We start from the raw sequence: 24,687 nt of genomic DNA, 5'->3' as shown, positions 1-24,687 counted from the left end.
GGGACCTCATGAACACAGAGGTCCCTATGGACAGCTGAGGATTGTATTACTCCTCTGCCTGAAGGAGGTTTTTACACGTATCCTCACTGCCACAGATCTGTCTTTTTCTGAGCTCTTGTTGTAGATGATCATTGCCCTTTTTCAGCAGAGCAGACCTGTCCCTTGAGACGAGACACAGGTACTTGACTATTGCTCTTTCAACCCAACTGGCAACATGCAGCCACCTGACTCTTAACTGGATGAGGAGAAGAGATCAGGGCTCAGATATGCTAAGCCCTTGTGTTGCTATTGCACCATGCAAGGCGACTTCAGCCAATGTAATGACTTAAGTAATATTTACTAAGTCATGCTAAGCCACCTTCCAGAGTAACACAAGGTGGCGTAAATTGCTGCCTTGCATTATTCTGCTTTGAGAAGGTGTTCCATGGGTGGAGTGTGGGTGTTCCCACACATCAACCCATGAATTTTGCTGCATTTCCAGATTTACTAAGGGCAGTAAACCAAGAAATGTGTCAGAGGCATAACGAGGAGAAATATTTTTATTTTGTCACATTAGTTCCTCTTTCTACATTCCACACACATAGAAAGAGGAAAATGCCTCTGAGGATTGTTTTTGTGCAGGAAAGTGTCCAAAGAAGAAAACCTACAACCGACCCTTCTCCGGAATTGCCCCAAAATCTTGAACTCTGTCCCTACCAAGATCAGATGCAACCCATCCACATCCACGTTCAGAAAAGAAGTAAAAATGCTACTATACAACACATTCTTCTCACGCTGAAGACATACCTCCCTCTCCTCATCTTACCTGCCGGTTTGCTGTTGCTTCTTGTCACGGCTACGCCCATAATCCCAAGATCCACACTGTTCTCCTGCATCTCCCAGCCATCTACACACTGTTCTGACACTCATCAGACTTTGCCCATGCCTGTTATAATTATATTTGTGTTCCTATTGCTTCTCTTACCATTTGCTTTTGTAAATATTGTCCTCCGAATTTATACTTTTTTTGTATAGTGCCAACCATTTTTGTGTCATACTGTATTTGCTAAGGTTGTAAAGCGCTCTGTCACCTGAATGGTTCTTGTTCTCACTATATAAAACGCTGAATAAATAAATAAACACGGACACCCTTACACCATAATGCAAGAGTGTCTACACTGGTGCTAGACTGCACATAGTTCTTCAGTGCAGAGAAAAAGCAGGAATGCTACATATCTTAGATAGTACACTCTTGTGCTCTCCATTTGATGCAGCACTGACGTTATCGTGATATATAGCGTCAAATGTTAGTAAATCTAGCCGAATATTACTATCAGGCCTAGAGGTCTTCACTGGATCATTATTAAGAACCAGTTCTTCTTTAATAGCCGGAGATCATTCATTGTGCAATACAAAGTACCTCCCAAGTCTCCAATGCAGATAAATTATTGCACTATGTACCAATGGCTAGTTCAAATCCCTGGGGCAAGGACTGTTTCTTCTGTTGGTGGGGCCTTTTCTTTAGCTGCAGCAAGAGTTTGAAACAATCTCCCCCTTGAACTGCAATCATTTTCCTCTATTCATGCTTATGACAGACACCTGAAGACTCAGCTTTCCACTTATGAGATATAAACTATTTTTTTAAACCATAGGTTTTCTTATATTCTTTAAATGTTCAGGTCCTTTTTTGTGGCTGAATAAATGTAAAAGACCTGTATGTTTAAACTCTCAATTACAAATATCTTAGCCTATTATTACGTATATAAGTATTACATAAGTTAATGAAAATAGTGGAGCAGCAAGCACTCATTTTCTACAGAGGAAGATGCATGAAGCATGCACACCCTGATAATACTGCATTATGTATATAAGTATTACATAAGTTAATAAAAATAGTGGAGCAGCAAGCACACATTTTCTACAGAGGAAGATGCATGAAGCATGTACACCCTAATAAAACTACAAATTCAGACACAGACCATGTGTCCACCTTACTGCACTATGACCAATTGGAAGCTGAGGGCAAATTGCAGTCTCTCACAATTTGAGCTTTAATATTCACCAGATTTGAAGTGATGGTAACATTGAGGCTAAAGGGAGGTAAAAATGCACATGAAGTGGAAACTAATTGGGGCTGTATGTATTATTCCCTATTATGTACCACAAGATGGAAATGTGGTGCAGCAAAAACATCTGACACATCATGCAAATGATTGCCTACCCTGTCACACACAAATGTTAGTTGATACCTGGGCAGGGTCTTCTTTTGCCCACCTAGTCAGACAGGCACACATCCCAGTGGGAGGGGAGTTTCTACAGAAATGGTTTGAAGTCACCATGGTCACACCTCTAAGGGGGGAAATGGAAGCTCTCCACATGGGCACCATGGGATTATTTGCATTAGGGCACAAGCAAAGTGCTGTAAAAGTAGGTAGCTTACCGCTGGCAATTTTTCCTCTCTTTGTAAAGGAAGGGCCAGGAGCCGCCCCCCACTCACAGGCTAGTGCCAGGTACCCTTTCAGAACACTGCTGGACCTGTAGAAGACAGAAGAAGGACTGCATCTGTGAGAAGACCTGGAAGGCTAACCAAATGCTTTGATAAAGCAAGCATTTTATGCTGGCTTAAATTGTTTGTATTTGTGTAAGGTGTACAGCCTGCCAAGACTGGCCAGATTGCCTATTCATTACTGACAGGACCAAGTCTTACATTTTGGAGTGTATGTGGCAGGCGCATTAGAACCAATTATGATGTCACAGGTAATTCAAAGGCATTTCTAAAATATTCATGAGGTCTACATGTAGCTGGAACTGCAGCTTCAGTGCATGTGTGAAATGTTTGTGAATTAGCATTGACTGCAGGAAAATGAACCCAGCAATATAAAACTTCATATTTATAAGCTTTGTGTGTCTAAATCACAACGGTATTCTAGATAAAGAAGTAGTAACAGCTTGTCTGCCATTAACATCAATAATTAATGGCTGTACCTTATTTAAAGAATGGAATTCAAAGAAAGGAAACACTATAGTGGAGGTAATCCTTTTAAAAGATTAAACTTGATCAACCTACAGACGTAACTAGGTGCTTCCTATTAAACCTGATACATCCTTGTCACCAGGGATGTCTCCCTGTAGAGGCGATAAAGAAGCTTTGGGTACAAGCATGACTAATCAGGGTGCTCTTTAAATATGTACCTGACCAAGTGGTGCCATGTTATACAGTTCCTGCAAATTTAGTAGGACTGTGTATTAGGTCAACAAAACTTCACAATATATAAACTCAGGGCCTGATTTAGCTTTGGGTGAACAGGCTACTCCGTCGCAACAGTGACAGATATCCCGTCTGCGGAAATATAATTCCCATGGGATTTATATTTCAACGGACAGATAGCCAACGCTGTTGTGACGGAGTAGCCCAACCTCCCAAATCTAAATCAGACTCTAAGGGCCAGATGTAGCAAAGGGTTTTTCCCATTCTGTGTCAATGGGAAAATCTGTTCATACATATGGCCCTAAGTCTTCTTATATCATCATTAAATGTTGGTTTGTTTTTGGCTAGCTTACAGTCCTGCATCTAAAATCCATAATCTTCCAATGTGATAGATGTTTTTCGGTAGCCTTGAACATGACCACTCCGAGTCCCAGGGAATTTGGCACTTCTGCATTTCCACGGTGTCACACAGAATGATACTGAAGTGCGTTTTCAAATGTTTATGGAAAAGATCTTAACCTTGCAAATAAAACATGGCTGTGATTATTAAGCAGATGCCACACATCATTATAACAAGCATTGTTAGAATGGAAAAAAATACAAACATTTCAACCATATTAATTGTTCCTAATATTGCTTCTATCTCTCAATAGTACGCATACACTAGAGAGAGCATAGGTGGAGCTGGAATGATCTAACCCCATTCCTTGGCATTCGGTGTTAGGAAGCTAGCCTTACTGTACTAACAAATGCACCTGTCTAAATGAACAGCCTGCATATTTTTCTTGCACGGGTATCTTCCTCCACAGTTTGAAGGATGTGACGGCTGGGCTGTATCTTAGTCACAGCTCACAGCAGTTACATGCCGACTTCAGTGCAAAGTGTCTCCCACTGAGTTCAGCATAGACACTGTTCATATAACAAAACACTATCCTTATTGTGATGTGCCAGTGGTGCAGAATAGCATCTTTAATAAGTCTGGAGAGAAAAAGTAATCTTCTATGACCATAAAAAAAGTGTAACAATGCCATCACGTTCGAAATGTGTGACCTTGGAACTAACTGTGCAGACTACAGGACAACAATGCTCACCAGGAATGAATGTGTGTGGCACATGTGTAAACCACCATTTAGAAGAAAGTAAAATAAAAACTAAAATGTATGTTAACTGTAAGCCCTAAAACATAACATACTCACACCTGTACCCAGATAAAGAAGTGGACTCCAAAGGTTATTTGGCTGACTACCTATAAAGCTTCAGAGACACAATAGGCTGCTAGAAGCCCTTTTTCCTGTAGAGTCCAGCTGATTAGTTCCAACTGGACCTGTCCTGGACCCTGCTAGCGGCTCCTGCTGGAGTGAGTCTTGATACCCAACTGCCGTGCCTGAGAACCTGGGATGCTTACCTGTGTCAAAGCGTACTCCTTCAAACATCCTGAAAAACATGGGACCCAGCTGGGCTATGGGACGAATATTCAATGCGTTCTATTGGTTTTGGTTTCGTTCACACCTTCTCCTCTATATTTGGCTTAATACCTTCACGTAGAAAGACAAACTTTCAGTACACATTTGAAAAGGCACCAAAGGCATTGAAACACAGGCTTCATACAATCCAAAACTGGTCGGAATGACAGAGACCAGTCACACTCCAGTTGTTCCAGGAGTGGTGCTCTGAAGGACTGCATCATACGTTCATGACACAGTTGCACTGGTGGAAGAGCTTTCAGTCCTCCTTTGTGTGACGGGACAGCCATTGTGAAGACAAAGTAGCAAAAGCAAGATGCCACCTATCATAGCCAAAGTAATTGGAAATCCCCTGAAAACATTTGAAAATATTGACTGTGCTGAAGGCTGTAGGTATTAAGCCAAATATAGAGGAGAAGGTGTGAATGACACCAGAACCAACAGCCTTAAAGAAATGCATGATTCCAGTAGTACTGAATGCGTTGAATATTCGTCTCACGAGTTCGTCAAAGTATCTCGCAAAGTTTGTGCTTAAAAGGGACTGAATCTCTGCCTACGACCTCGTAACTTGGAGTGCATAGATCTTGCATGCAGATGTAAGCACTGCATGGTTTTGAAACAACAAAGCCTTGAGCCTGCTCAAATTGTCAAACGTCACATCCGAAGTAGCAATATGAGGACAAATGTCTGCTTCTCCTCTTTGTTGTGTGGGGGGGATAAGGACATTCCCGCAACATGTGACAGTTTGGGAGACCGAAACGACATAAGCTATCCCAGCTCGCATTCCACAACAGCTCTCACTGTCAAGGAGCACATGGCGGCCATTTGGGAGCACCTGGAACGCAGGTCTAATTAAGGGGACTAGAACTCTCTTCAGATAAGAAGCAAAGTTTGCTGCTGAGGCATTACATGCCCCATGCAAGGACAGCTGTTTACAAACTATTGAATGGCTCACAGAAGTCTCTCATTCACTACCACTAAGAAAGACTTATTTCATGCCATTTAAACATTTGTACAAAAAGTGAAGCCCCAACACCTCGTGCATACTGGACTGTATTTCAAGCAGGATTTGAACTGAAATGTTGACATGGGCAGATTTATTACCCCGTTTCAGCAAATGATATTTCAGCCACAGTAAAAGGCAATTTTTCTAAATTCTCGATATTTAGCATGACATAAGTCACTTCCTTCTTCACCATTATTTGTCGTTGTCATGTTAGATTAAATGTTGAAAATATGTCCCTTATGCTAACGTGTTGCAGAGAACGCGACCTACTTTCAGTCTTTGTAGTGTCCAACCTAGCTGCATAATGGACCTTAGCTGACTTTGTCCATGATGTAAAGATGACATGTCACTCTGTACTATTTCTATTGCAGAGGATACAATGTTGTTTAAAGTGTATATCCGGGAACACAAGGTGTTAAACCCATTATCTACGATGGGTAATGCTTTCAGTAAATTTTCCTGATCAATTTGCCTTAACCGGGCAGCTGCTTCTTGGTGGGAAAGTTTCCAAATCTCATTATAGACTGCATATAAGAAGCGTTTTCTGTCTTGTCTTCTGGGGCCTAACAGGAAGTCCTGTAAATCTGTTTTGTTAGACAGGAGGCTGAGGTGTTCTTTAACAACATCTAGTGAGGAACTTTTCAACAATTGCTGGCATAATTTACCTACAATATATGTTGTCACTATACCCGAGTGTTCTGAGGACACATAGCGAAGGTCTGGCCTATTTGTTCTAAAACCCTGTAGAGTTTACAAAATGTGTACCACACCCTGTGGTATTTACAGGCCACAATACCTACCCACCAGGACGTGATAGTGATGTGTTAAATGTTCCAATCTGGATCTAGCTGATCTTCAGATGCATTTATATACTTTTGCCATTTGTAAAATTTTACAGGGGTAGGAATGCTGGGCGCATTCAGTTCCTTAATTTTTGCTAAGCCTAAACAACTCGTTTGTTGTAGAGTAGGTAAGCATATGAGCCTTTAATGTACTTGATTGGTCGGGTTTGCAGTCTATCTTTTTGCTCTTATAACACCTGGTTGATCTTTGCCTTGCAGCACTTTTGGTCGTAATGTTATTTGGCAAGTTATGATTATCTTTGGCTGTGCTTTGTAAACCTGATTGCATCCGCCTTCAGTGTTAACATTCCATAAAATGTACATTTTTGTCTTGCGTTGCAGCACTGTAATGTTATGTATGGCCTGACCAGCAGGTTTCTGGCCAACATGTTGATTCTTTACAGTGCTTTCTTTGTCTTCAGCTGCTTCACAGCGGCTGGAGCTGCACTTTGACTCCAGATGCATTAAGGGTAGATTCCGTACTTCCACAGTGACACACGTGGCATGCACAAGATGTTTTCTTGCACCAAGGTAAACTCTCTAGGAGAGCACTATCGTTCTTCAGGCTAATCTCATCAGCAGTTGGGTGTCCTGCTGCTGAGGATAACACCAAGAGTGCCTCAGGTTGTGCTTACAAAGCTGGCCATACCTACAGTGATGAGAGGTCTGGCAGAAAGCCATTCTGCCAATGGAGCCCAAAAAAGATGATCCTGAGGCCAGCACATCACATGGCCAGCGTAGGGACATGAATGGTACATATCCTGATTTCTGGCAAGGGGAGCCAGAGAGTTCCAGTTGCACTGTCAGTCAATCCTGTGAGCAGTTACAATGCTGCCATTTTCCTGAAACCACCACTACCTTTCGATGCTGCCAGAAATAAATTGGGGACAGATGGACTGCTTGGATAGAGACATTTTATTGATGCACTTGAAGAGTTGTTAACAAAAAGATTATCAAGTATCTGAAGAATCTTGCTGGTGATGGTGTAAAAGATGTCATAAAGAAAATGCAGAGAACTGACAAAGAAGTCACATACTGTCAGATTAGAGAAGCGTTAAGTTTTAAATTCAATTCAGTACCAAGCGTTGATTAGGAAAGATACATTTCCAGTCAAGAATGCCAAAAAGGTGGTGAAACCATTGATGCATTTGTAGAGATACTTGATACTCTTATCAAAAACTGTAAGTACAATGAATTTAATGATGAAGAAGCTATGCGTCTTGGAGTTATTGATGGAGTATGTGCAAATGGCTGCAAGTGCTGAAGAGTATGATGAAAGACAAGCTGCTGACAAGGAGGCTGGAGGTGCCCAAATTGAATCAGTCATGAGTGTGAAAAGTAAGTCAAAGCAAAAGACTAAAGGGCATTAAGTGATGTCTACACATAAAAATAAGCTATGTTTTAGATGTGGATTTTTGTTTCCACACAAAGGTAAATGTCCGCCATTGGACAGATATGTAAAGACTGTAGAAAAAGGGAACCATTTTGTGACAGTTTGTAAAGCAATGGAAAAAGTAAGTGCATCATGGCACAGCCAGAATGTTACAGAAGCAATGCTCGAAGAACCCGCACAGGGCATAGCAGTAACATCAGTTGAGGCAAATTGACAAAGAATGAAGTTGATTGCCATCTAAATCATCGTTCATCTGTTCTTCCGCCTCCATATCAAGTGAAAGTGAGGAAGATGGTTGTACCATGATGATTTTTACCTCAGAAAAAGTGCATGTTGGACTGGCCACATGTGAAGAAAACTGTCAGTCAAAGAAAAATCAACATGCTAAAGACGAAGGTACAAGCAGTTATCCATGTGCTTCAAGGTACAGGTTCAAGTGCCTGGCTACTCGATAAGGGACTGATTTCTGTGAACTACAACATGAATGCTCAATACAAAATAGTAAGTCAATTTTCTTTGTTGTTCATGGGTCAGGAAAGCGTAAGAATATGAAGGTAAAGCTGCATATTGATTAGGAGATCCGTCCTATTGCTCAGAGACAGACAAATTGCTTTTTATTTACAAGAAGCTGCTGGAAAAGAACTTGAATCATGACTCAAGAATGACATTATTGAGTGTTCCACTGGTCCAACACCCTGGGTTGCTCCCAAAGTGGTAGTGACCAAAAAGGACAGTGAAGGAGTTGTATGCATATGCACTGAAATGCTCCAGGCAAACAAGGCAATTGAATGAGAACAAGATCCAGATCCACACATTGCTGACATGATAAGACAATTATATGGTGCAGAGTTCTTCTCTTGCTTTGATTTAAATAAAGTTTATCATCAGTTAGAACTTGAAGAAAATTGCAGGTATGTTATAACCTTTTCTACACATGTTGGTCTGTTTTTATATAAAAGACTAAGGCCCATATTTAGAGTTTGGCAGACAGGTTACTCTGTCACAAACATGACAGTTATTCCATCCACCATATTATAATTTCTATGGGATGTAATGGAATCGTAAAACCATCAACAGGATATCTGTTGCTTTTGTGACAGAGTAACCCCCATCTGCCAAACTATTAATCAGGCCCTTAGTTTTGGTGTGTGATTGGCTGCAGAACTGTACCAAGCCTTCATTCCATGTCTCATACAGCCAGATGTGAATGAATTCAATTAAATCGATTACATATTAGTATTCAGAGCTACAGAGAAGGAGCGCCATACAGCTCTCACAGAAGTATGCTGCTTATTTACTAATGCAGGTTTAACTTTTAATATGGACAAGTGTCAGTGTCACGGGACAAATCTAAAATTATTTGACAATATCTTTTCGGATGGGGGTGTGACGCTCGATCTTGTGAAAGTCAAGTATTGTCCCTGAGTAGCCTGGTACTGCTCACCATCACTACCACTGAGATTGAAGTGTTGACATGGTTGCAGGTAGGCCAGAGATCAGAGCCAAAACAGGGTTCAGAAGCAAATGACCTCAATTCCCACAGCTGAGGTCCTGTGGTCCCTGCTTGTTCTTTTGTCTCCTCAGTGAGGTTTGACATCATGCCTCTGATTTAATCTTTAGGTGGACTTTAGAAGGAACTTCAAAAAGACGTATAATCCCGATCTATTACCAAGCATTTAGGGGCATATTTATACTCCGTTTGCGCCAAATTTGCGTCATTTTTTTCGGCGCAAAACTAACGCCATATTTATACTTTGGCGTTAGACGCGTCTAGCGCCAAAGTATGAGGAATGAGCGTCATTTTTTTGCGTGAACGCCTTCCTTGCGTTAATGAGATGCAAGGTAGGCGTTCCCGTCTAGAAAAATGACTGCGACGCAAATGCGTGGTATTTATACTCCCGGGCAAAAATCACGCCCGGGAGTGGGCGGGGCAAAAAAAACCGCATTTGCGCCTCTTTTTAACGCCTGGGTCAGGGCAGGTGTTAAGGGACCTGTGGGCTCAAAATGAGCCCACAGCTGCCCTCCCATGCCCCCAGGGACCCCCCCTGCCACCCTTGCCCACCCCAGGAGGACACCCAAGGATGGAGGGACCCATTCCAGGGACATTCAGGTAAGTTCAGGTAAGTATATATATATTTTTTTTTTGCATAGGGGGGCCTGATTTGTGCCCCCCTACATGCCACAATGCCCAATGACCATGCCCAGGGGACATAAGTCCCCTGGGCATGGCCATTGGGCAAGGGGGCATGACTCCTGTCTTTACTAAGACAGGAGTCATGTAAATGGCGTCTGGGCGTCGTTAAAAATGGCGCAAATCGGGTGGAGGCGATTTTTTGGCGTCAACCTGACTTGCACCATTTTAAGACGCCCTAACGCCATTTTCCCCAACGCCGGCGCTGCCTGGTGTACGTGGTATTTTTCCACGCACACCAGGCAGCGCCGGTCTGTTAGCGCCGGCTAACGCCATTCAATAAATACGGCGCCCGCATGGCGCTTCAGAATGGCGTTAGCCGGCGCAAAACTTTTTGACGCTAAACTGCGTTAGCGCAGTTTAGCGTCAAAAAGTATAAATACGGGCCTTAGATTTTTCCTTGTTTAGCTTCGGCCATGTGTCTTAGGTGTTGCATTTCCACCTTTCCACCTGTTTTCCCTTCTTGTCTGTGCGAGCGCTCTGAAGCATACGCACTGGACAAAAACCACAAAAGTAAACATACACAATTAAACAAATTCGACAGATTAATAAGCAAACAAATAAGCATGTTAAAACTATGAAGCTATAATTGTTAGATGCACGGACATATCTGTATTCACTTTTGGCTTAATATTTGAATGGGCAAAGTACTTTAACTGTGCTTCTCATTGGTGCAGGTCAGATTGTTTCCAACTCGACTGACGTATCTGGTTGTATTGTTGATAACATCTGCCGCTCAAGCTGTCAAGTGGTACCAGGATCGAAAGTATGTCCCTCAACAACATCACTGCCATCACCCCCCAAAACTACGATGTCAGATTCCACATCGGTAAGGTTAACCCAGTGATTTGATTAAACAAGTTAGAGGTTTATTGAATTATAACATTGATTGAAAACGGTCAAAGTAACAAAGCCACCAAGTGTAATCGAATCAAGACAAAAACTGTCTATGAAAGGCAACAACTAACCGCAGAGTAATGTTGCAATAACTCTGCAGGCGATTTGAAATGAAGAACTTGACCAAAGGTGTCAAAAATGTATTCCAGAACTTCCTGATGCGCATTGTATTGTATCCTGCATATGCGCGATCCATCACTTCTTATTGTTTATCATCACTGCTAGGGACTAAAGAAAACATGACTGAAGAGCAGGGGAGCACAGAATGACATGCATTTGATAGTTTAAACACTTTAATTGAACAAGTTAATATAAAGTTGTTATTTACCAGGCCTGTACATCATTTTAGTGCACTTGTAATCTCGCGTTGATACGGATTGTTGGGTTACTTGTGGCCTGTGTAATTTCTTATTTTCCTTATGCTTACACCGACAGTTGGTTCTTACGAAAATGTCCTATAAGAACCATGAAACTGGTTGTGTGTTGCACAATGGTCACCGCGTATTTCAAAAACTGGACTGTTAAACAGGATTATTTATACTGACAACCAGATAGTGATGTTAATGTCACAATGAAAGGCATTACTAGAGTAAAGGCCTAGGAGAAATTTCGATTACACCAGAGCAACCAAAGTAATTCTGGTGATTTCGTGTTACTTTTTGACGCTAAATTATTGATAGTTAATTATGTGCTCCCTTATTGTAAAATGCATCCTCACGTCTATCTTGGACACACGGTGGCATTTTTACGCGAAGAAATAGCAGTAAATGGATAATTATTCTTCATGTATAATTCGTTTTGCTGAATTCCCTGGTAATTCCATGTAATTGTACTTATATGAAGTAATGCAAGTTATGCCTATAGGAAGCACTATTTTTATGCATGTGACTCAGTGAAAAAAACGGCAAAACTGTCCTCACTTCAATCATTTTGAAAACAAACTTGCATTATTGCAATCAAAAATCTGATCATATTTAGATGAAGTCAGAGCAATGTTAATTAGTATTTATGGGCCAGATGTAGCAAAAAAATATTTTGCAAGTTGCAAATTGCGAGTCACAGCGACTCGCAATTTGCAACTCGCAAAATATTATGCAGAAAGGTGTCTCAGACACCTTTTGCAACTCGCTATGGGATCGCAAATACCCAACTCATGAATATTACTGAGGTGGGTCGCAGTTTACGACCGCATAGCGAGCCAAAGCACTCACAGGGATGGTGGCCTGCTGGAGACAGCAGACCACCATGTCTGTGACTGCTTATAAATAAAGCAGTTTTTTTTTTTTTCTTTTTGCAGCCCGTTTTCCTTAAAGGAAAAGGATCTGCAAAACGAAAAACTTCCGAAACCATTTAGTTTCGTTTTTTTCAGAGTAGGCAGTGGTCCATAGGTCCATAGGACCACTGCCATCTCTGAAAAAATATTTTTTTGGGCATTCACAAAGGGGAAGGGGTCCCATGGGGACCCCTTCCCTTTTGCAAATGTGTTACCATCCACTTCAAGTGGATGGTAACTGCGAGTTGGTTTGCGACCGCATTCGCGGTCACAAACCAACTCAGCATGGCGATGCGGTCGCAAATAGGAAGGGAACACCCCTTCCTATTTGCGAGTCGCAGCCTCAAATTGCGAGTCAGTACCGACTCGCAATTTGAGGTTGTGCATCGCGTTTAGCCTTTTGCGTGTCGCAAACTGCGTTTTTCGCAGTTTGCGATGCGCAAAAGGCTTCCTACATCTGGCCCTATATCTCTTGATAAAGAGGTGGTTTTAGCGTGTCGGGTATGCTAACATCCAGTTAGTTATACAGAAGGGAGCGTTCTGCTCAGTTCAAAGTTTCATCAGACTCTAAAGTTGCATGTAGGTTTTTTAATTTGTCTCAGCATAGCTGTCAGCTGGCTTTATGTGAACAAAAAAAAAATAGATTTCACAAATGCTACAGAGAGAGACAGTGGTGTAACATAAGACCCTGCTGCCCCCGCTGCACAGGGGTTGGAGGAGCTGAGCTCCAGCGAACCACCTCAGCAAAGGTCAGGCCAGGGAGGGGGCCCCCCATTATGTACTGTGCACGGGAGCCCCCTCAAGTTTCATTACGCCACTGGGGAGAGGGGTTTCGGACACGTTGATTACTAGAGTATAGGATTTGATTGGGCAGAAGTTGTATGTTTGCACTAAAAATAGTGCTTGTATTTCACTATTTACCTTTAGGGACAGTTTATGCTCAATACAGCAGGATAGTGTTGGTAATTATGGCATGTCAATGACAAGGCTATAGGCCTGATATGTTTATTATGGCATGTTACCAAAAAGGTGGTAGGTCTAATGCACTGATCTAATGCATTGATTGTGAAAAGCAAGTCAAACAGCATTTAATGATGGATTGTTATTACTCTGTAATAAAACCTGCAGGTAGGTATTTTGTTACATGGAATCTCACAGATTACCGAATTGGGGTGCTGTGTACATACTTTTAAATGTTGGTATACATTTACTCTGTGATAATCCTCGTTAGCCCCCTTCAAAGAGATAATATTTTGCTTCGCCAATTGTAATGTGTATATATTTGTAATTTTATGACTGTATGACTGATTGTTACCTTATCAAAAAGCTTGCCCTCAATATGGTAGTTATGATAAGAAGCCATTGATAAAGGCTCATTGGAAACTCTCTTTATTAGGAAAAGTTCTAACAAATGCAGTAGGCGTGGCCTCTTTATTGTGAAAATCTTTTGTTTACTTTAATGGTGGATTGTTAACGTTAATGGTGGATTGTGATTATACTGTACTACACACATTAAACATGTCTTGTTACATGAAATCTCACAGATTAGTGTCTTAGGGAAGGGTTTTTGTATTGACCCTCCCGATAAACCGTGGAGGTTGACAATTTTTATTGTGATATTACTTTTTAGGTCCTTTTGAGAGAGGTTGGATATTGCTTGGCCATCTGCCATCTTGTATTTGTTAGAAATTCTATAACAGTATGATTGATGTTTACCAGTTTGTGCACATCCCAGTAGCCCTGTGTTATGTTATCAAGCCATTAGTAAAGGCCATACGCCTTATTGGTCTTGTTGGTTCACTGGGACAAGTTACATCTTATTCCATATGTCCCATCTGTTTATTATAAAACGTTACAACAATGCTAGTAGGTCTACCTCAAAGTGAAAAATGTGTGAAGGATAGTAGGCTTTAGTGGTAGATTGCTATTACACTGTGCTAAGTTTATAAACAGCGTGTTTTCCAGGGAATCTTACTGATTACTAAAATAGGCAAGGGGTTTGGTGTTGATGAACTACTTGAACAAACCATGGGGTTTGAAGATTTGCACTATGAAAATTAATTCTCATTAGGTCCTTTTGAGAGTGTTTATATATTCTACTATAACTGTAATTCTGTACATAGGCCACTGATGCGTGCACCACCCATTTCCCCTGCCGGCTCTGATAATTCCATTACGTGCACAGCTGCTAATCATCACACTCTTACTAGTGTTACACTTCTGACTTTTCAAGGCCACTCAAAGCTATACGAATGGCCTGGGTGGCAGTTATTATCATTTTTCTTGCTTTTTGAATGATTAAATACTCCACTGTTGTGCTCACATCAAGATAAGACAAAGAGTGATACCATGTGGTGGATGGTTTGAGAATTTAGTGCCAGTGCTGAACAATGACAAGCACCTGCTCAAATTAAATACTAAGTATACATGATGATTGCCTGGTGTGAAGGCTTATGCTCATTACAGTAGGCCTGAGTTGGTTATCAGGACAGGATAATGCCAGAGATCTCTTCTGTATATTAGGAAAAGTTAGAGCAAAGGCATGAAGTCTGATTTTTTCATTTTGAAATGCATATGTTGAAGTGAAAAGGCTTAAAGAGTGGAATGGTGACTCAACAGTACCCTAATAACAGACCTTCAACAAATCCCTTCATTTAGCTTTCTGAATGAATACTGCACACTGATGAATGTTTGCAAACTTCTTGCAAAACTTCTTGAAGTGTACCCCTTAGCTGCTGAGGGTTTGTCCCCCAGTGCTGAGCCCTTTTTTATATTCAAAGATACATTGTACTTAAGCTTTCATAACAATTTTCTTTTTAAAAGCTATCCAGGACAACTTTACATCCTTTTTATCAACATCCTGGAGATAATAAAACTACCCAGGGTTTGTTTCAACTAGATGAAACCGAGAAAGTAGCCAAAATATATAGAATTTTTGTTGGGATCACCATCTTTTCAGTTTTCAGGAACAAGAAGAGTTGTTTCAAAAACACTTGTTTTACCACAGTTTTTGTATTTTTTTAAGAGGTATTGCATTTTTCCTAATTGTTTCAGTTTCAACCTACGCGCAGTTTGTGGTGGAAATGGGTGTGAAACCCATTGGACATCCGGGAAAGCTGTACATTGCTAAAAGCAGGAACAGTTCTGAATTCATCAAGGAGTCATTTGTGTAGATCCTTGACAGTTTAAAAACAAATGGTAATTGTTGAAATAAAGTTTAAGGAAAATAAAATTATGAAAATAGCAATTGGTGACAATGATTTTACTTGTAATTTTTGGGCAAGTTGGACAATTTACAAACGCATTATACCATTATGTCCATCTGCTCCTTCTGGTCACAAGGATATATAGGATTTCTAGGTTTTCCAAACACATGGGTTATCCCAAGCCAAAAACTGAACTGCAGCTCTGTAGCGACCACACAGCAATTCATACGTTCCAATCTAAAGAATGAAATATGAGTTCTAGGATCTCTGAGGATCTACAGATTTCCTAACGTCCTGTATTTCTACACTGTGCAAATGAAAAAGATGCTCCACTTGTGTGACTGGAACTAGTGCTTATAACATTAACTCTCCCACGAAGAGGCATGGAGAAATCCCAATTTACCAATGAAAACCAATCCTATGCTGAGAAGTGGTTTGCTGTGGATTCTATGCCTGGGTTCATGTAACACACAGGGAAGGTTCAGGAAACGGCAGGAATCCACAAAATTCTACCACCCAACATTCCCATTTTCTTCCTATATACACAGCACCCAACTTGTGTGGCTGTTCAAAGCACCTGCAACTGGAACATTTCACAGCACAGATCATGTGAGGCTTTGATCTCTGCAGTTTCCAGAACACTCCTCTGCAGAAATGTGAGGAACATGTGTGGCCTTCTAGGTAAACAGAAAAAACATTGAAGGATCCACATAGGTCACATTTTCCTGACCCTCTTTGGTGTCTATTTTATAGAAATGTCTAGTCTTCGTACATTTAGTTGGAGGCCATCCAAGTATAGACTCATACAAGTTGGGGTTAGCCCCTTCATTAGTGCTTGGTTCAAAAAGCAAATACTAGTAACAATATCAAAATGCTGAAACCATGACTACTAGATGTTAGACTTGAAGTCTTTACGGTCCATTCACATGCCTTTCATTCATCATGCACAATGCTAAATCAAGCATGAGAGCAATAATCGCCTGCCCAATAAAATTGCATATTGCACTAATCAAGACTTCACTACTTTTCAATATGTATATCTCTTGTTAGAAATGGGGTCTTTGGTTGGCAGTCAGGTTACCTCCCTGCCCAAGTAAGGACCCTCACTCTAGTCAGGGCAAAGGAGAAACACACCTTGTTGACCCCAACTCACCCCCTTGGTAGCTTGGCACGAGCAGGAAGACTTATCCCAGAAGCAATGTGTAAAGTATTTGTACCAAACACACAGTAATACAGTGTAAGCATTACAAAATGGACACCACACCAGTTTAGAAAAATAGGCTATATTTATCTAAACCAAACAGTACCCAAATGACAAAAATACTACATACACAAGTCAAGATATGAATTTTCCAAAGAAATACAGTCTTACTCCATAGAAAACAATAGAAACGTAGATTTCACACAAAGTACCTGGGATGCGTCAAAAATAAAGCAGCACGGGCGAGCGTGCGTTGGAAAAACCAGTGATGCGTCGATTTCTCACTCACAAGTGAGGCCATGCATCGTTTCTTCTCTGGTTGGGTTGGCGATGCGTCGTTATTCTCCCTTGGAAGACAGCAATGCATTGATTTCAGGATTGGACAGGGCAATTCGGATCCACGCCGATTCACAATGACTTTGATGCCCAGCGATGATGCATGAGAAATCTGGTCACACAGTGTTAGAAAACCACGCTGCGTGCGGTTTGCGTCATTATCAACAGCCACAAGCCGGTATTGCGTCCTTTCTTCAGCCGCGATGCGTCAGTCTCCCAGCCCTGATGCAGGTGGAGCATCGATTTTTACCTCAAAGCGGGTGGCGTGACTTTTTCAGCTGCGCTGCAGTTGGTGTGTCGAAAATTTCCCTGCACGGCATTCTGTGCATGGATTTTAGTTCTTGTTCTGCCAACTTCACCTTTCAAGGGTTCAGAGACTGGACAGGGCACCACTTGGCAGGGCAGGAGTCTCAGCAGTCTCAGCAGAGAGTCCAAGGGCTGGAAGTCGAAGTCTTTTATGGCCCTGAGACTTCAGAACAGGAATCAAGCTTAGTTCAAGCCCTTGGGGATTCTTCTCAAGCAGGAATGCACAACAAAGTCCAGTCATTGTTCTCTTTCAGGCAGAAGCAGCAACTGCAGCCCAACCCAGCAAAGCACAATCACAGACAAAGGGCAGTACTCCTCCTTCATCTCTTCTCCTTGGCAGAGGTTCCTCTTAATCCCAGAAGTAATTGAACAATCTGGGGGTTTGGGTCCACTACTTATACCCCTTTCTGCCTTTGAAGTAGACAACCTTCAAAGGATCCTGCCTTGCCCAGGCTTGGCCCCAGGCACACACCAGGGGGCTGGAGACTGCATTATATGAGGGCAGACACAGCCCATTCAGGTGTAAGTGACCTTCCTCCACTCTAGCTCAAATGTACCATCAGGATATGCTGGCTGCACCACAGCTCCCTTTGTCTCACTGTCCAGCGAGGACTCACAAATAGCCCAACTGTCAGTCTGACCCAGACAGGAAATCCACAAATAGGCAGAGTCACAGAATGGTTTAAGCAAGAAAATGGCCACTTTCTAAAAGTGGAATTTTCAAACTGACAATTTAAAAAACAACTTTACCAAAAGATGTATTTTTAAATTGTGAGTTCAGAGGCACCAAACTCCACATTTCTATCAGTTCCCAAAGGGAAACTGCACTTAAAAGATATTTGAAGGCAGCACCCATGTTAACCTATGAGAGAGATAGGCCTTGCAACAATGAAAACCAAATTTGGCAGTAGTTCACTGTTAGGACATGTAAAACACATCAGTAAATGTCCCACCTTTAACATACATTGCACCCTGCCCATGGGGCTACCCAGGGCCTACTTTAGGGCTGCCTTACATGTAAAAAAAGGGAAGGACTGGGCCTAGCAAGTGGTTACACTTGCCAGGTTGAATTGGCAGATTAAAACTGCACACACAGACACTGCAGTGGCAGGTCTGAGCCATGTTTACAGGGCTACTCATGTGGGTGGCACAACCAGTGCTTACAGGCCCTGGGCACCTCTAGTGCACTTTACAAGATGACTTACTAGTAAATCAAATATGCCAATCATGGAACAGCCAATTACACAAATATTTTACACAGGGAGCACTTGCACTTTAGCACTGGTCAGCAGTGGTAAAGTGCCCACAATACAAAATCAGCCCAGTCCAGCACACAGTGAAAACAGGGGAAGCAGAGGCAGAAAAGACAGGGAAGACCACACAAGGGATGCTAGGTCTAACACACACATATATATATATATGCAGCCAGTGCCCACTGGGGCGGACTGGTATTCAAAGAGACTAATCAGGTGCCTGTAATTAGACAAGCTGAAGCCATGCCGGTCTTTTCAGTAAGAAAGAAATGCCTTGAACACTTCCAGCACTGGCTGCACCTACGAGGGTGAAACACTTTTATATTTTTCTCTGCTGAAGAAAGGATTGACCTTGAAACACGTGTCCAGAGATGATTTTATAACTTAAGGCCTGGAATAATGAAACTGCTTAAAGAATTCACTGTGAGTTGCTGGCTTTGCTTTTTCTTCCCGTTTATATAACCTATATATATATATATATTGAGACAAATATTCAATATAAGCCTGTACAATATATTTTATTTTCCTCTTTATTTATTTTTACAGAGCCACATTATCTTCATATTTCAAAATATTTTCATTTTTTAGATAAATATAATTATTCATACCACTTTCGTGGAAATATTGTTCATATTTCACTCACATGGCTACTCCTACCCTAATCACCATTCTCCCAACATAGATCCATTAAAATAGTAGAATCATACTTCATTCACTCGTATCATACCACATACATCTACCATACCACTTTAACATCACACATCACACCAAATTAAAAACCATGGGGGAACACAACGGGAGATCTGCACATCATGGCTCAAACGTTCTCTTAAAAAAAAAATCATATGTACTTGCACATGGGGGCAATTTAATATATTCTATTACACAGTATCTACTCTATACATTCTACACTTTGATGTTTCATTTCTTTTCTATTTACAATATCCAATAAATATAACTTTTAAACCAAAGTTATAATATGAATTCCATCTCGTTGGGCATATTTCAGTCTTCAGATCCTCAAAATGTTGACACTGACTCGCATTTCGGTACCCAACAAAAATTAGGCCATGCACCTTCCTCAGTGCAGTCAAATTAATTTGTATAAGGGTGGGGAAGGAGGCCAAGGAGCGGAGACCACATTCTGATCCACAACCCTATGGGTACCTCCTCATTTAGATAAATAAGAAGGATGAGCTCCTTTGCTGAGAAGAATGCAGCTAGTAATCCGTATGTTCCACAACTACATTCAATAAGGTAACTGATGAAAGGTATGAGGTATGAGGGAGTTTGAAAGCCCCTACAATAAACATCTGCACTTTGCGCATCAAAATTGTGCATCAAATGGTTTGAAAAGTGCAGCTTAGCGTATTGTAGGGGCTTTGAAACTCCCTCCATCAGGAGGCCCTTTGGCATGGTGTTTTACACGAGTGCACTAAGGGCCGTATTTATACTTTTTGGCGCACAACTGCGCCAACGCAGTTGTGCGTCAAAAAACTTAACGCCGGCTAACCCATTCCAAAGCGCCATGCGGGCGCCGTATTTATGGAATGACGTTAGCCGGCGGAGCTGCCTGGTGTGCGTAAAAAAAAATGACTTACACCAGGCAGCGCCGGCGTAGGGGAAAATGGAGCTTGGGTGCCAAAAAATGGGGCAAGTCAGGCTGAGGCTAAATGTTCGCCTCAACCCGATTAGCGCAATTTTTTTTGACTCCCAACCCCCATTGAAATGACTCCTGTCTTAGCAAAGACAGGAGTCATGCCCGCTTGCCCAATGGCCATTGGGCATAGTGGCATGTAGGGGGGCACAAAAAAAAATAACAAAAATACTTACCTGAACTTACCTTAAGTACCCTGGGATGGGTCCCTCCATCCTTGGGTGTCCTCCTGGGGTGGGCAAGGGTGGCAGGGGGTGTCCCTGGGGACATGGGAGGGCACCTCTGGGCTCCTTCCGAGCCCACAGGTCCCTTAACGCCTGCCCTGACCAGGCGTTAAAAAATGACGCTAAAACGGCTGGACGTCATTTTTTTTGACCCGCCCACTCCCGGGCGTCATTTTTGCCCAGGAGTGTAAATACGGCGCACATGCCTCGGAGTCATTTTTTAGACGGGAACGCCTACCTTGCATATCATTAACGCAAGGTAGGTGTCCACGCTAAAAAATGACGCAAACTCCAAGATCTTTGGCGCTAGATGGGTCTAACGCCAAAGTATAAATATGGAGTTAGTTTTGCGTCGGATTTGCGTAAAAAAAAAACAACGCAATTCTGCCGCAAACAGAGTATAAATATGCCCCTAAATGCCCTCATACCTTTCATTAGTTATTTCATTGAATGTAGTTGTGGAACATATGGATTACACACTGCTGTGTTAACCTAGGGACTAGCTGGACCCCTTCCACAGTCTCTCGGGTTCCCTTTTGGCACCCATGTTCGCCTGAGTTGTTTGCCTCAGAAACCTTCGGACTTACCTTGTGTGGCCTACACTGTTTGTCGTCAAAATCCCTTGGACAAGACGGCTTTACCATCAGCACCTCCTGAACTTCCTCAAATACAGTCATCATAGCTTTCTGGTTGTAACACTCCTCATCAGTGTTAATGGCTAACTTCACAATGCCCTGCTCGTCATACAGGGTCACTGAATTCAGCCTGCATATGGATAATGACCCGATCAGTGGAGCAACCGTCTCCTCATACCTCACTGCCATGACCCACTCACCAGTATTCCCCACTGAACCTCACTCTCTCTGGTGCTGTCCTGTTCCTCACAAGGCACACTGATCTTGATAAGCAGGCGTACACTTGTGCTCCAGGAGCCAGAAACAGGTGGCCTTGGATGTCCCTGGGTGATAACTCCTCACCCAGCTGGGAGACTTTCAGGCCTTATCCTCCAACCCCAAACATCTTGCAGAACTTCCCTTCCTTGAGCTGTCACGACTCACGTGCTGCTTGCGCCTGGAGTTTGCAGATCTTGAGGCGTGGATCTTGAGGGTTCGACTTTGGCCCAAAAAGGGGCGACTCTTTCTGGTAGCCACGGTGCTGTAGGCGAGGAAACGCCAAGGACAGACCGTGACCGTGAGAAAGTAGCGCCAGAGGGAAAAACCCCTTCAGAAGAAGAGGAAAAACCTCCCAGAAGATTCGCAGGGGATTCCTGGAACAAGAACAGAGGAACAGGAATCAAAGGAACTGACGTAACACAGAAATGGCGAAATCCAGAGCCAAGGGCTAGGAAATCAGGAGCGAGGACACTAACTGAAACAGAGAGTGTTGCAGCGCAAAGAGGAAAAGAAAAACCACCCTTAAATACCATAAAACAGGAAGTGACCCACAGGAAGAAAAAGGACACCATCTTGAATAGGGAAAGGTAGATGGAATAGACTGGAGCAGAAACCATAGAGAATAGGGAAGGAGGAATGCTGGGAAGACAGAGGTAACCTGGGAAGGGGAAAAGACATAAAGGACAGAGGAGAAAACAGACCCAAAAAGGAAGAAAGACAGAAAAGAAGAAAAAGGAGCCCCAAACAGGTAAGAGGGGTCAGGAGACCCCAACAAGACGGAGGGAGAGCGCAGCGCGAGGCCCCTAGTAAGTCCTGGGGCCTCGCAGGGTGCAAGAAAGGCTCGGGGCGCGCCGCGTCTTAGAGACGCGAAGCGCGGCCCGAGCCGAATGCGCGGCTTGTGCCGAACGCTCGGCTCGCGCCGCGCGGTGCGGCGCGACAGTAGGCCCCCCTCCCGAAGGCCCTGGTTTGAAAGGAAATAAACGGTGAAAGCGCTGAGTCAGAAGAGGAGCATGAACAGAAGATGCATCTTCCCAAGAACACTCACTGAGAGGATAACCCTTCCAATGAATCAGATACTGCAGACGGGTGTGAAAAAGACAAGAGTCACAAATCTCCTGAACCTCATATTCAGGAACATCATCCACTAAGACTGGAGGAGGACAGGAAAACTGACGGGAATACGGATCTGGTACATAAGGTTTGAGTTGGGAGACATGGAAGACTGGATGAATCTTCCATGTGTGAGGCAAGTGAAGACGGACAGTGACAGGATTAAGCAACTTGAGAATACGGAAAGGCCCGTAATAGCGAGGTGTGAATTTGTTCTGAGAAAGACGTGAGGGTAAGAATTTAGAAGAAAGCCAAACTTTATCCTGTGGATGGTAGTCCGGAGTGGTCCTACGTTTCTTGTCTGCTACTTTCTTCATATATCTCTTGGTGTGTAAGAGATTAGAACGAATCAGTCTATGGATTTGTAGAAGACGTTTGGAAAAATGAGTAATAGCGGGTAAGGGAGTGGGAGACAGAGAAGAAGTAGGAAAAGAGGTAGGATGAAAACCATAAGAACAGAAAAAAGGAGTGGTCTTGGAGGCACTATGGACTGAGTTATTATAAGAGAATTCAGCGATAGGGAGATAAGTGTTCCAGTTGCTTTGAGTTGAGTTGCAAAAACAACGAAGGTATTGTTCTAAGCCTTGGTTCAGACGCTCGGTCTGTCCATTGGTCTGAGGATGGAAGCCCGATGACAGAGCTCTATCGATGTTTAGTGTCTTACAAAAATACCTCCAAAACCGGGAAATGTACTGAGGTCCTCTATCAGATATAAGAGTATGAGGAAGTCCATGAAGACGGAAGATATGTTCAATTAATATCTGGCTTAATTCTTGGGATGTAGGTAGCTTTTTCAAGGAAGTGAAGTGAGCCATCTTAGTAAAAGAGTCCACAGTGACCATGATTACCCGGTTTCCTGCTGAAAGTGGTAACGAACACATGAAATCGTTGGAGATGGTGTGCCATGGAGTTGGCGGAACCGGCAAGGGCTGGAGTAAACCCGCAGGTCTGGTTCGGGGAATCTTGACTTGAGCGCATGTGGGACAAGCCTGAACGTATGTTTCAATATCCTTTTTCCAAGTAGGCCACCAGAAAAATCGTGATAACAGTTCTTGTGTGGCCTTGATGCCTCTATGACCAGCAACCGGTGAATCATGACACATTTGTAATGCCTTTTCTCTCACTCTGTTAGTGGGGATGAATAACAGATCGTGATAATAATAGTATCCTTGTCTCTTATGTAAAAGAGGCCTTAAGTTCTCTATTTCATCATCAGATAGATTGGGGTACTCCAGTTGTACCTCCTCCAGAAAAGACTGGGCTACCCCAATGATCTTACTAGGTTCCAGTAGGGGTTGAGCTGGGACAGGAGTACAATCTGGATAACGACGCGATAGAGCATCAGCCAGAATGTTTTGGGAGCCAGGAATATATGTAATGTAGAAATCATACTGGCTGAAGAAGAAGGCCCAACGAGCTTGACGACTATTTTGGCATACGAAATTTCGTAAACATTGTAAGTTTCGATGGTCTGTTCTCACTTCAAAAGGTTCTTTGGAACCCATCAGAAACTGCCTCCATTCAATACAAGCTGTTTTCAGAGCCAACAATTCTCTTTCCAATACGGAGTAATGTTGTTCTGCAATAGAGAGTATATGAGACAAATAGAAAACAGGATGTTCAAGACCATCGTCCTCTTGTTGTTGGAGTAGAACGGCACCAATGGCTTTTTCAGAAGCATCGGTGACGACAATAAATCGTTTGTTGGTATCTGGATGTCTTAAGATGGGAGCTTGTGTAAATGCCTTCTTTAATTCCTGAAAAGCTGTTTCAGCAGTTTTAGTCCAGACAAACCCTTTAATAAGATTTTCCTTCTTTAAAGTGTGAGTTATATGGCTAGTTTGTTTAGCAAAGTCTGCGATGAATTGTCGATAGAAGTTCGCCAATCCTAGAAAGCATTGTGTTTCTTTAATGGAAGATGGAGAAGGCCAATCTAGGATAGCTTGTACCTTTTCTTGATCCATGGCTACTCCGGTGGTACTTAAATGATATCCTAGATATTTGACTTCCGTCTGGTCAAACTCACACTTTTCGGGTTTGCAAAATAGTTGATGTGCCCGGAGTCGTTGAAGGACTTGTTTAACATGGGAAGAATGGAGTTCGGGATTTCTGGAATAAATAAGAATATCATCAAGGTAGATTACAACTGTCTGATTCAGGAGATCCGAGAATACTGAGTCCATAAATCTCTGAAAAATTGCCGGGGCATTAGTAAGACCGAAAGGCATTACCCTGTATTCAAAGTGACC

At 42.5% G+C, this 24,687-nt stretch overlaps 1 protein-coding gene across 1 annotated transcript in view; it reads left to right on the top strand.

Annotated features, from left to right (window-relative positions):
• The window catches only part of LOC138284407 (mucin-2-like), a 1,933,778-nt gene that overhangs the window by 1,290,290 nt on the left and 618,801 nt on the right, over window positions 1-24,687 (top strand). The window contains exon 56 of the mRNA XM_069223144.1: window positions 10,760-10,911. Within this exon, the coding sequence (XP_069079245.1) occupies window positions 10,760-10,911 (152 nt within the window). The remainder of the gene's footprint in view (window positions 1-10,759; window positions 10,912-24,687) is intronic.

Source organism: Pleurodeles waltl, chromosome 3_1, assembly GCF_031143425.1.
Source record: "Pleurodeles waltl isolate 20211129_DDA chromosome 3_1, aPleWal1.hap1.20221129, whole genome shotgun sequence".
NCBI classification, from domain to species: domain Eukaryota; kingdom Metazoa; phylum Chordata; class Amphibia; order Caudata; family Salamandridae; genus Pleurodeles; species Pleurodeles waltl.
Note: the sequence above shows the minus strand (reverse complement) of the source record. Positions and strands in the feature narration are given on the sequence as shown.